The sequence below is a fragment of the Ictalurus punctatus genome, chromosome 2 (genome assembly GCF_001660625.3).
Source record: "Ictalurus punctatus breed USDA103 chromosome 2, Coco_2.0, whole genome shotgun sequence".
Classification (NCBI taxonomy): Eukaryota; Metazoa; Chordata; class Actinopteri; order Siluriformes; family Ictaluridae; genus Ictalurus; species Ictalurus punctatus.
In genome coordinates, this window is record NC_030417.2 from 35,660,074 (window position 1) to 35,674,406 (window position 14,333).

General features: G+C 39.0%; 1 protein-coding gene across 1 annotated transcript; it reads right to left on the reverse strand.

Moving 5' to 3' along the window:
- Positions 1-296: 296 nt before the first annotated feature.
- rac3a (Rac family small GTPase 3a) lies at positions 297-13,900 on the reverse strand. The gene is made up of 6 exons (XM_017459234.2): positions 13,728-13,900; positions 6,838-6,909; positions 6,582-6,699; positions 5,583-5,645; positions 4,195-4,354; positions 297-3,096 (listed from the first exon to the last, which is right to left on the reverse strand). Exons 1-6 carry the CDS (start codon positions 13,760-13,762, stop codon positions 2,966-2,968), a joined length of 579 nt encoding a protein of 192 aa, XP_017314723.1. The 5' UTR covers positions 13,763-13,900; the 3' UTR covers positions 297-2,965.
- Between the last annotated feature and the right edge of the window lie 433 nt (positions 13,901-14,333).

Consider the following 14,333-nt stretch of genomic DNA (forward strand, 5'->3'; position numbering starts at 1 on the left):
TACCAGTCTTACTGGTCTCTAAAATCTTCCTGCCAGAGCTTGATTTGGCCTTTATATTGAAATCTCTTAATAATACAATTTAAAAAAAACATTACAAATAGTAATTATTATTATAGGACTACAGATAAGTTTGTTATTTTAATAGATAGATATCTATTAAATATAATTTATCTATTAAATCTAATAAATGAAATAAAAAATAAGAACAAATTCAATTCTCTGACTCCAAAAAAAGAAAGAAAAAAGATTAAAAAAAAAAAAAAAACCACCACTACCACAAAGGGCACACATCCAAATACATTCAAGACTCAATTTTATTAATGCGTATGTTTTAAACTCATATCATACACACAAGAGATTCATTTTAGTAACAATTCAAAAGGGGTTCTGATTGTTATTGTGTCTACAGAAGCCAACTGTAAGGTTAAGGTGGAAATCCACCATCATGTTGTAACACCGAAACACACACGGTATATATATATTTTTTTTTACGTCTAACAATTTTGCTCGCTCATATACACACACGCACGCACGTACGCACGCACAAACAAATCATCAAATCATACTCTCAGTAAAACTAAAAGGCAAAAAGGTAGAAACAAAGTTAGACGCATATATTGTCTAAAGTTGAAAATTTGGCATGCTAGCCACACGAAAACAATCCACGATGGCACATTTCAGCTAGTATACTGCAAAATATGAGCAAAATTCAAAAGGACGGAAACAAGTTCCTGTTTACAAAAAAAAAAAAAAAAGAAAGAAAAAAAATAGACGTTAATTAAATATGCATACAATACTGTAATGTAAAGAACTTGCAAAAAAAGAAAACTTTGGCTAAAAGTGAAATGTACACAGTCTCCACCTCACACCAAATCAGCCAAGATGTTTGATGTCTGATGTTTGCTTCAGTTTTGCAATGGAGCTACAACGCTAATGTGCTAACTAGCAAAAGGTGTCATTTTATTAGTTTGGAGCACTTTCTTAATAATTTACCAACAAATCTGAGGTAAAAGTTGACATTCCTGACATTATTTTACTCATTATCCCATTCACTACGACTTCACATTGTCCACATAAAAGACTTCCCAACAACTTGCTAGCTAGTCAGTCATGACTCAATAATTAGCTAGCTTGTAATCAGTGCCCCCTGTTGCTAAGCAACACTGTTAGCCAACTTTAACCACTTAAACAGCAAGTGTGTCATGTTTAAAGGACAAATTCCCAAAAGACATTTGTGCTGAAAAAAAAGAAAAGTGATTCCACTTTCAAAATGGCCGACTGTTGTTGTTTTGTTTTGTTTTTTTAGATCTGTGAAAGAATTCTTCTGGCTTACAGTGTGTAATACGGTGTCAGAAAGCACATCAGTAAATCTATTATTTCACATACTAAACAACTCTCCAAAGCCATTTTGAGGCCAGTGTGTGATCTTTGTGGTTTTCATAACGCTAAACGAAACACAGATTACTTGTTAGCGGATTAGCCTTCGTAGCTCCAGTGCAGAATGAATGAAAACACAGCTACATTTGCGCCAAGTGGAAAAAACTGTGCACGTTTAATTTTTGGCCAACGTTTTTCTGTAAATTTGATACCCCGGCTGAGCTTCAGACACCGACTGACTTTAAATATACACATTTTAGTAATTACTCTTTCGTTTGTTCTTGTGCTGCAAAACGCCATCACGTACAGTAGTCACACAAACACAGAAATGAAAAGAGCTGTATTCAGTAGGTGATCGTTTTTTTTTGTTGTTTTTTTTTTTCAATGTACTTTACAGTCAAGAACGAGAGAAGGCGTCAATTCGGTCCTCAAGTTATTCACAATATCTATTTACACAGACTTCAGACACGTTCACAGATCAATAAGGAAAGAAGAAGGAGAAAAAAAAGAAAAAAAAAAGATGCCCACATTGACACCCAAAAGTGTTAAAAGTGTTAGTGATGAGGAAAATCTCCACAGAGGAATTCAGGAAACGTGTACAGGGGACAGTGTGTGTATTGGACATTCGCGCATCCTGATTTTTCAGAGCGACAGGCGTCTCTGGGTCAATGTGGGGCGGAGCTTATTACTGCACTTTATAAAACGGCATCACTATTTATTTATTGATTTTTTAATTTTTTTTTTAGTTTCTTTTTTTACATACCGATTTAAAATATAATAAACTGATTTAAAAATGATATAACATTTTACCAGCTATGTGAACACTGCTAAAACATTAGCAAACTAGCAGTAGCTACCTGATGTTACGTAGCTAACCAAGTCATTTTTATGCTAGATATTTTATTGTGCAAACAAAGCCAGTAGTATTCGATAGTAAGCTAGCCCAAGTTTCGGTAAACTTTTATGATGATGTCATGTGATCAAGTTTGCAACTGAATCATCAAATATAACTTAATATAACTCCGCCCATTTAACTCTGAAACCCCTGCACGTGTGCCTGTATTCAAGCTTATCAATTGTTTAACTTTTCGTTACGTCTTTGTTTGTTTGTTTGTTTGTTTTTTAAACGAATTTTCTACAATATTTTCTTCATTTTTGGACTTTTCTTTTTTGTAATTATGGACACATATGCGACACTTAGCCTTGAAATAATAGTTTAATTTAATTTGTCCACAATGCAAAATAGTGTGTGTTAAATATCATATTTCACAAAACCAAATATTAGCGCATGCAAGGTGCGTATATCAAGGACCTTCTCATTACCACAAATTAAGCACCAATTAAGGCAATCGAGTTCAGAAATAGGGATGAGAGGGAATTTGGCACAATCCCGTGTTTGTGCCTTTCGCTATTTTTATCCCGCTGCGCTATATCTAAAACTCCAGTGTGTGATGGTTCACCTGTCACGTTTTTACTCCGTCTCTCCAAAATCGGCCGGTAGGAACTCAGTATGATGACTGTGTGTTGAAGTGAAACACTCCGCACTCTGTGTGAGTGAGTGTGTGTGTGTTTGTGTGTGTGTTCTTTTTTAAAACACTGTACACTTCTTCCCTCTCTTCTTGACAGGCGGAGGGCAGAGGACGGCGCGGATGGCCTCGTCGAACACCGTCTTCAGCCCTCTCTGAGTCAGAGCCGAACACTCCAGATACTTCACTGCTCCTGTGAACGCAGCACACATGATGACAATGGTTTTTTTTTTCCTTCATCAATGATTGACACATAATTTTAAAAAAAATCCTTTTACAGTTACATTTAACATTTTGGAACAACACAAATGACTTCCTGTTATTACCTAGGTTATAGCAGCTGTAAAGAATCGTTCCTCACTAGTCTCACAAAACACAGCATGTCATATCACCCAGAAAGATTTCTGCCCGTTACAAAGCGCTGACGCTGGAGACTCCTTCCGAAAACCTCACTGTGTGAATGATTACATGTTTATCTTTGTTGAATAAAGACGCTTTTTTGTTTGTTTTTCAAATTACAGTATTTATTATAAGCCTTAGATTATGTGGAGCAACACGAGTTAATATGAATGAGCTGTTACTATAGAAACGCCATATTAAAAAGAGTGCACTAATATAAACCAATGAATTGCAGCTCCACTGCTGTCAGAGCTGCTGTTATAGAAAATTAAATCAACAACTTCTGACCAATCAGGTTCAAGAACCCAACAGCACTATGGTTTAAAAATAAATACGAACTGTGTAGTGTTTAAGGGTATACTAACCTATTATGCTGATACTCACTGGGAGTAAAGCGGTCTCTTTGTTCTGATTGGGTGGATTTTGGTGCCCCCCCTTCAAAAAGTGCTTAAAAATCACTGAGAAATTAAATGTCCTTTCCAGTACACACTTTCCAGTCCTAGCTAGCATTAACTAATCGACTAGCCTAGCTTGCGCAACAGATCATTATCAGTAATGCAGATAGAGTAAAAATCAGTTTTTTGATTCTTGAAGAGGTCGTTAGTCTTTGCTGTAACACTGGAGGCGGAAAGTCTAAAGAATTTGAAAGTGGGACGTCACGTCACGTAAAAATAGACACGGTTTTATTTTCAGATACACCGCTACGTCAGAATATCGGCGATGAAATGTCGCTGTAAATCCCCTCGCTGCGCTAGACGTCGGCCTCCTTGGCCGGTAACCGTCATGAAGCAGGTATAAACAGGACACAACAAAATAGGCAGGGTTAAAAATGGAGAAATGGGTTCAAAATGTTTTGGTTTTTTTTTTTTTTTTTTTTTTTTAAAGCTTTTACCGATCTCTCTGGCCATGGCGAGACCCTGAGGATAGGTGATAGGGGACAGCTTTTTGTCTCTCAGGCGCTCGATGGTGTCCTTATCGTCTCGCAGGTCCAGCTTGGTTCCCACCAGAATGATGGGTGTGTTGGGACAGTGGTGACGCACTTCAGGATACCACTGCACAGACACACACACACACACACACACACACACACACACACACACACACACACGGTGTGTCATAACTGTTATAGTTTCATCAGTGCTGTAACATAATTAAGTTACTTTATTTCTAAGTTTACGTCCTGTTGTCCTTGCTTGATATTACGTGTAAGAGATAAAGCGTCCAAATTTCGGAAGATTATGAACAATTATGCATCTCAGAGGGGGTTATTATCTCACTATGTTCCTTTATTAAGTGCATTTCACCATTCAGTTTTTCCTGTGTGTGTGTATTTTATATATATATATATATATATATATATATATATATAAATAAATAAATAATGTGTGTGTGTATGTATGTAATGTTTTTAAAAAATGTATTTATACATAATGCTAATGAGTTATCATATAATGATCACATATACGTATGTACAATGAAACTCTTTTCTTCACATACCCCAGCATGTCATGAAGCTGGGGGTCAGAATGTAGGGTAGCCATGATACAGCGCCCCCTGGAGCAGAGAGGGTTAAGGGTCTTGCTCAAGGACCCAACAGTGGCAGCTTGGCAGTACCTGGAGCTTGAACCCCCAACCTTCCCATCAGTAACCCAGAGCCGTAACCGCCAAGCCACCACTGCCCCATATATATATATATATATATATATATATATATATATATATATATATATATATATATATATATATATATATATATATATATATATATATATATATTTTAAACATTACATACACACACACTATATGAATAAATAAAAAAAAATATATATATATATATATATATATATATATATATAATATATATATATATATATATATATATATATATATATATATATATATATATATATTTTTTTTAAACATTACATACACACACACTATATGAATAAAAAAAAAAAAAATATATCTATATATATATATATATATATATATATATATAATATATATATATATATATATATATATATTTTAAACATTACATACACACACACTATATGAATAAATAAAATATATATATATATATATATATATATATATATATATATATATATATATATATATATATATATGTGTGTGTGTGTGTGTGTGTGTGTGTGAATATATATATATATATATATATATATATATATATATATATATATATATATATATATATATATATATATTTTAAAACATTACATACACACACACTATATGAATAAATAAAAATGAAATACTAACCTTTGCTCTGACATTTTCAAACGAAGCCGGGCTCACCAGTGAGAAGCAGATCAAAAACACATCCTTTAAAAAACAGAAGACAAGAGCAGCGCTCAAATCGTGTTCATTTCAAACACAGTCGGCGAGGGCTGAGACAATATTTCGAAACAGATTATTGGAAAAATATATATATTTCAGTACATCTTTTTCGAACTGGTTCTCAGGCTCATCTGGTGAGCAGAATTACGAGATCGTCTTCCCATGCCCAGAATAAGCCTCAGGAGACAGCTTCCCGAACAACACACTGTTCATCTCAGTAGCACAAAACTCTCCCTACATAGGCAGGCTTATCCTGAATTAAACACCCTTGGAATGACATTTTTAAGTAGCCATGATAACAATGTCATATATCTTTAAAAACAAAACAAAAAACAAGACCCACCCTGAACGAGGTGCATATTAATCTTTACAAGTAAGAAACAATGGTAGTAATAAGATTTAGCAGATTCTGCAAGGGGTATGCAAACTTTTGGGCACAACTGTACTTCTATATTGGATTTTTGTCATTAATATGAAGTTGAAAAATGGCGAGTGAGAAAGGAAGCTCTGGCCTTTTTGCTTTTAGGAGATAACGGCGAAACACGGCCGTCATTACTTATGTCTGAAAATGTCTACTTTTTTTTTGTTTGTTTGTTTTTTTTGCACCGGTACGGCTAAAAAACAAACAAACAAACATCACAACTATTTCACCGTAAACACGTGTTTCAGGGCAGAGCATTTCTTTAAACAGCGCAACGTATCGTACAACCAATCATCACGCAAAATGATCATACAGTTTAAAATGATTTACTTCCTGTTTGAAGTCGCAACACGAACTGACTCCGACGAGCCGAAACCTAGAGAAGAACGCTCTGAGGGAAATGACTCTGTGAACGGCCGGGGAACGTGGAGATTACGGATTATAGAGACAGTGTAAACCCTAGAGTGGAAGCAGAGAGATGAGGATATATGGGGTTTTACCGTCTGAGGGTAGGAGAGCGGTCGGAGACGGTCGTAGTCCTCCTGCCCCGCCGTATCCCATAATCCCAGGTTCACAGGTTTCCCATCCACCATCACATTGGCAGAGTAATTATCAAACCTGTGAGAAATGCGAGCAATGACACAGAGAACAAATACATAGATGATACTCTCACTCACACACACACACACACACACACACACACACTCGCTCACGCACACTCACACACAGAGAGGTATGAGGAACATGCAAGCTCACACTGTAGGGATATATTCTCCTGGGAAAGCGTTGGTGGTGTAGCTGATGAGCAGGCATGTCTTACCCACGGCTCTGAAACACACACACACACACACACACACACACACTTCAGAATTTTTCATCAGAACAAAACACACCACCCGTACAGCAGGAGTATGAAGTGTCCGGATGCACAATTAACAACACGCCCATAACGCTATGATTATAACGCACTCGCAAAATGACCACGGACACTTCGGAACCGTCTTTACATGGAAGGAGTCTCCAGTGTCAGCGCGTTGAAACAGCCAGTACGCTCCGTGCTTTCTCGTCAAACCCGAAACGCCGTTTTTTGTTTTGTTGTTGTTGTTTTTTTTAAGGAAAATACACGATAACGAGGATGAACTACTTTTTACGGACGCTCCACAACATGGAACGTAACTCTAAACGGATAAAAAGCATGCCTTTAAAAAAAAAAAAAAAAAAATCCCTCTCAAATCGATACAAAATTGTAATTGCTGACGAACCGCTGTGGTATAAGAGGAATAAAACGGTTTGTGGCGCTCGCCGGTATGTCGTTATGTTAACATAAAACCGACTCCGTGGTGGTGACGGTGACTCGGCTTCATCACGACGTGCCGCGGCGCCATAGCAGCACGTCACGAAGTGTTTTATTCCTCACGTATCAGACTTCAGACACGTGATCGACGCAAAGAGAAGATCGCCATTACGCTAGCTGCTCAACCCCAGTGAAACCATGGCAACCCGGCAGAAAGCTTGAGAGCGGAGAGTTTATTAGCGAGGAATGACTTAGCGACTAGGCTGACGTGAGGTAAAAATAACAAGGCCCGAGGGTGAGGTTTACACGTCCTGGTGATCGTCGTGGTGTTTTTTTGTGAACCGTGACGAAAAATTCCTCGGAAGATTAACACGCTTTGCTTTCTAAAGCGAGATTTTCATTACGCGGCGGTCTAAATGACCGTGTTCAGTCTCCGAGATGATCATTATACTTAAATTAACTCTGTCGTTCTGCGTGGGTTTTAATCCCCCACACACACACACACACACACACACACGTCTCCATTCAGCCCTTTCGCTTCAATCCTGAATGGAAAATGCTCACAGTGAGATCTGTGTGTGAAGAAAATAACACTCACACACACACAGCAAGAGCGCAGTCACAGTTTCTCACTCTCGCTCCGTGCGAAATAAAGCCTTTTTCTCGACGCTGTGATGTCATCACACTCCGACTCGCCAGTTTTTCACGACCCGCCTCCATTAATAGAAAGAAAAAGAGACGCCCACTGGACTACAGCCGGACCGTTCTCTCCAGCGTTCTTCATTTTGCCTTCTCCATCAGTGTTTCTCCCAATTTTGTAGCTCTTGCCTATTTATTAGGTGCCTCTTTCTCGTCACATGAAGGCTACCGATCTGGGAATCCGAGCGCTAACTCGCGCCTCCTCAAACTCACGTGAAGTGAAGCGGTCGCATATTTAAAACGTTTTATTTGTAAACTGCTACTCGTGAGATATCAGAGGTGAATAATAACGCCACTACCCCATGCAAGAGAGAGAGATAGAGAGAGAGAGAGAGAGATGCGACTATAAATGGATAAGAACTACGACGTTATGTTCTTTAATAATGAGGATTCTTGATTCATGAGGATTCTCCCAGCATGAGGCGAGACCTGGGTGATGAACGCACCTATCCGGGTTCCATCCATCCATCCATCTTCTACACCGCTTACTCCTTTTCAGGGTCACGGGGAAACCTGGAGCCTATCCCAGGGAGCATCGGGCACAAGGCGGGGTACACCCTGGACAGGGTGCCAATCCATCGCAGGGCACAATCACACACACACTCACACACCCATTCATACACTACGGACACTTTAGACACGCCAATCCGCCTACCATGCATGTCTTTGGACTGGGGGAGGAAACCGGAGTACCCGGAGGAAACCCCCGCAGCACGGGGAGAACACGCGAACTCCGCACACACAGGGCCACGGTGGGACTCGAACCACCGACCCTGGAGGTGTGAGGCGAACGCAAGCCACACAGTGCCTGGTATGTTTTATACGCTTTTCTGGCAACGAGCTTCAGAATCTTAAAGTCCCGGTGAAAAAATTGAAGTGTTGTGGCTTTTAGTATGCACATGAAGGCTGTCTAAGCGCGAGTGTGCTCCAAAACAAATGACAAAATTCGCATTTAGACGATATACGCGTTCAAAACAAGCAACTCTCTCTCTCTCTACCACCGATACGGATCAACAATTTCGATGACATCATTCTGCACTTCAGCTTCTCATCAGATCTTCCATAGAAATCAAGCGCTCTCTAGAATCTAGGCGTGTCCCGCCCCCAACGGTTGTACGTTTCCCGTCTGTGAGCTAAACTAAACGCTATTGGCTTTTTCAAAACGGGGAGGAGCCACTCGATATGTCCCGCCCTGGTTTATAAAGTTTTATCTGATCGAGTCTCCACTCTTCCGTCATATTCCAGTGGACTTTTGGACAAAAGAAACCGCGAATGAGACTGTAATGTCCGGTCGTGCGAAAAACCTTCCGATTATTGTTGTAAAAGTTATAACGGGGAAAAGACGACATTACCCACAGTGCACGGCTGTCTTTCGCATTTTCTCCTGCTCGGGGATGTGGACCCGTCTGACATCGTTTTCAATTATCAAATTGGGGAAAAACTACCACGTGGATACGAGAGGGGACCCAAAAATTCCCAGAGAACCGGTTCGTGCACCATGGCGGTGCACCTGCACACACTGCGTCGAAAACCAAGGGGTTTCTAAACCAGAAACAACGCGCTTCACATCCACCGTGTTCGCCAGATCTCTCTCCTCGCGACTTCTTTTTTTGTTCCCGAAATTTAAAAAAACAAACAAACAAAAAAAAAACCAAACAGAGACGGAAGGGGAAAAGATTCGCCACTGTGGAAGAAATCGAGAATAAAACGCAGGAAGTTCTGGACATGATGATAAAAGACAGAAGACTACAGGAAGTGTTTCCAGGAATGGGAGAAACACTGGGAAAAGTGTGTCACGCCACAAGGAGACTACTTTGAAGGGGATTAAAAGAGAAATGCTGTTAGTTTTATAAACACTAAGGGGTTGGGGGGTTTTTTGGTAGCGATTGGTGAAATTTTTGGGTCCCCGCATGTATACCTAGTCTAATCCAGAAACGTGACTTGCGTTAGATTTACATTTATGGCATTTGGCAGACGCCCTTATCCAGAGCGACTTACATTACTCTCTTTTTTTTTTTTTTAAATACAACTGAGCAATTGATCGTTAAGGGCCTTGCTCAAGGGCCCAGCAGTAGTGGCAGCTTGGCGTAGCTGGTAATTGAACTCACGACCTTCCGACGTCCTGAGCTACCCGTTCCCTTACGAAATTCGAAAGTATTCAAATTGTTGCATTTCTCATTTTTGCCTTCTCATCTTTACCAATAGACCAGTAAACCTTCCACCTCAGCAAAATCCGGACCTGCCTGATCCATCCTGATGCCCTCACCGTCTGGTTGAGTTCTTATCACTTGGAGCACTCTCGCTGTTGCTGAGGACGTCCCAAAGATCGATGAGATTATGAGGATGGTACCGTTTCAAAACCATGAACACGGCTCCCGAACCGCAACCGATATGAACGGTTTCGCACTCGAGTCTCCCGGTTATGAATTTCCCGGTTACACTACTGCACTTTTTCGACCGTGTAGCGCACAGTTCTAGAAGGGATTTGTTTGTTTATTTAATCTATAAATCCCACTATCAGGTGGGTTGGGTTCCCTTTTGAGTCTGGTTCCTCTGGAGGTTTTTTCCTAGGGTCATCTCAGGGAGTTCTTCCTCGCCACCATGGCCTCTGGCTCGCTCATTAATTAAAGGTATACGTTTAAAACGTATATCCTGAGTTGATATATTTCTGTAAAGCTGCTTCATGACGACGTCCCTTGTTAAAAGCGCTAGGGAAAGAAAATTGAATTGAAATAATTTTTTTAAAAATAATAATTTCCCTCTCACATTTCTGGATTTCCATTCAGGTTTTATTTTATTTTTTTAAATTATTATTATAATTTGCGTTTCCAGAATTCACATAAAAAACAAAAACAAAACAAAAGACACCGCATTGTAACCCCTATTAATGAGCTAGTCACATTCACAATTCACCCACAGGGCCTTACGATTAAGACAAACTGAGAAGCGAGGGAGTGAAAGAAAAAAAATAAAAAAAACGTTGAATAAAACAAAAGGTTTTTATTTTAAAGCAGTTCGTAGTGAGTGAGAGAGAGAATCTTGCACGTTAGGTACCTGGCTTCGAGAATGATTGCACTTGGGCAGGTGTTATATCGAGGAAATGACCTCTTCATGTGAAAGGAGGTGATCTAGAACAGGTTTGTTGAGGAAACATACCAGACTAAATAAAAGCTAGAAGTCTGACTTGTGAGAGTTTGTTCATTTAGTATGCTAATTAAAATAATCAAACGCATTAAAAAAAAAAAAAAAAGTTGAATAAACTGGACTACTAAAATGGTTTAAGAACACGTGTACTATATCCACGTGTACCTTCACCGAAACACCAGGATGTGTAAATATACGTAAACATGCATGAACTGTAACCCTTCCTACGTTTTATACAGACGTATCGAGAATGTTTTGAATGTTAAAATGTACATTCCGTGCTGCGAGAACTACTTTGACTCAAAATATCAGAATCACCACGGAGCTAGCGCTGGGTAATTTAACGCAGGATGAAGATTAATTTCATGCCCCGGTCTCATCTTCAGCGGTGAGCTTTGAGAGCGCGTGCGAACGAGAGACACAGGAAGCGTGAGTGCGTTTTGTTTCGTTTTGTTTTGGTACGATAAAGAAGGGTGAAGAACAGGGACACTGTAAATCGATGAAGAAGAGGATGAGTGAGGACGAGTGATAAGAGACGGCGTGAGAGGAACGTTACAGTGGAAATGAAACGAAGCGACGTGGCTGATCGAGGTTGCCAGATCTTCTCCCACAGCCTCGCGCTCTTTTGTCAGGAGTGAATCTTTTAGTCGTCAGGGACGAGGCGCGAAGCCGAGGTTCCCAATCTCACTCGCAAAGCAGACAAATCAGAATAAACCTACTATTTATTCCACTGGATTTTGGTTAATGTAAAGGCTGATGTTGTTTATTTATTTATGTCTGTCAGAAAAGAGGCAACACACTATTTCTTTAAAAACAATCATGGACAAATTGTATTGATCTCGAACTTCACTCTACATATGTATTCATTATATATTTATTTTTTTACAAAAGGTTTTAGACCCTGCAAATTGGCTGTTTACCCACAAACCCCTGCAGTACTATTAACAATCCCCAGATCTCCTGCAAAAACCCCAGGAGATATCAATAAAAATATGCAGTATAGAAAATAAATCTATGACTCTAGCAGAAGTGTGAGGACTTCTTGGTGTGAAATTTAAAACCATATAAAACATGTGTTCATAGTTTCTGTGGCCAAATACTGTTACACATCTAAATAAGTAAATGTAGGTATATACATTATATTAAACATACATACTTTTTTGTTTGTTTGTTTGTTTACTATTTTACACATTTCAGTATAATACTGACGTCAAAATAATTAAACACTGAATTAATGACTGACAAAATGATCAATAAAAGTGACTGAGCTAATATTTTAGATTATTATTATTATTATTGTTGCTACTACTACAAATAATAACAACAACAACAACACAGAAATTCAATATTTAATAAGTAATTGGGGTTTTTCCTACTTGCCTTTCATTTATAGGCTTGCAAATAAACATAAAAGAAATATATTATTTATTTTATTGCTACTACTACAAATAATAATAATAATAATAATACACAGAAATTCAATATTTACTCAGTAACTGGGTTTTTTCGTACTTGCCTCTCATTTCTGCGGTTGCAAATAAACATTAAGGATTCATGTTATAATTATTTTTATTATTATTATTACAATTATACATTTAACAAAAAAACCCATAACCCCCCAAAAAGAACAAAACTAAATATTTAATGAGTAATTGTTTACTTAATAATAATAATAATAATAATAATAATAATAATAATAATAATAATACACATCTATTATATCCCTAAAAAATTTAAGGCAAGGATTAAATATAATAAAAACAAATAAACGATTGTTTATTTGTTTGTTTTGACTCTTTTTCTTTTGTTTTAACTATGTTGCTTATGGTTGTGTTTTTTTTTTATTTTTTATTTGTTTGTGTTTTATTAATAGAACTGTATTAATTACGCACTTCAACTGAAACTAAATCGAATAAAACCCTATAAACGTGCTCTAAGGAGTAAGGTGTGTGAAAAGCATGACATCACTGAATAAGAGGGGCTTCTAGCTCTCCGCCACACTGCGCATGCGTGAAGCTGTCGCGCATGCGCAGTGTGAACTGGGTAGGGGGAGAGCAGAACCGCTGGCGTCAGGATTCCTTCGAAATACAAAACAACGTAAAAGCGCAAAAATCATCCGCCGGGCACATTTCCGTCCATCATCGTCCTGAGAATCGTCATCACACGTGTTAAAGCGAATAACGATGAACATAATCATGTCCAGCACAAAATAACCCCCCCCCATCCCCTCCTCCCCTCACCCACTCACCCACCCACCCTTGAGCACTGGCATGGATGTTTAATATAACGGTGCTGATGAGCTGCTCGAGAGCTATCTGCTTTGTTTCAACACAAAACCCCCGATTCGTTCTGCTTTTCGTGCACAAGCACTGGGGATGTACTGTGCTCAATCACATCTCCATACACACCGAATGATCCATGCAAGCCCCAGCCCCTCTCCTGCAACAGCTGCATCCCTCTACACTGCAACAACAAGCACAATTCAGCCAGAATAAACTCAACATCTCACCCATCGCCGACCACGACGCATTTGATGGCTTGCATTTGGAACGCAAAGACGGTTTAAATGCACAGAAGTGCGATGTTACAGCAGTGATCTGAGATGGTGGAGAGATGTCGACAGGAGCCTGTGTAGTGTAGCATGAATACGGTTGCCAGATTGGACACCGCTTCTCCACTATGGTTTATTGGTTCGCGAACGAATCGGTTCCTTGTGAACGATTCACTCAGCGTGAATCGACACCTTTGGAACGATGCTTTAAAGCGCACCTATTATGGTTTTGAAACCTGCCTGAATTTGTTTTAAAGGTCTCATACAATCGATATACATGCATTCGAGGTCAAAAACAACTTTAATGTGCTCATAAGTTAAATTGCAGCATTACCCTTCCGCCCCACCCGCCATTGTCACAAACGACTCGTTCGACGTTCCGTTCTAAAGGATTACATTTTAAACCCCTCCTTTCAGAGAGCATACTCTGCTCTGATTGGTCAGATGTCCCGGTCTGTTGTTCAGCGTGTGTCGAAAAATGACTAAATAATGTCTGGAATCACTAACGACTCGTTTCGGCTGTTCAGAATCGGTTCCCTCTTTTGGGAGTCAATAACTCCGTTT

Coding starts and splice junctions, on each gene's coding strand:
- rac3a (XM_017459234.2), bottom strand. CDS start 13,762: ATGCAAGCCATCAAATGCGTCGTGGTCGGCGATGG. Junction 5,646..6,581: donor CGCTCTCCTACCCTCAGACG/GTAAAACCCCAT, acceptor TGTTTTTTAAAG/GATGTGTTTTTGATCTGCTT. Junction 4,355..5,582: donor TTGAAAATGTCAGAGCAAAG/GTTAGTATTTCA, acceptor GTGTCTGTGCAG/TGGTATCCTGAAGTGCGTCA.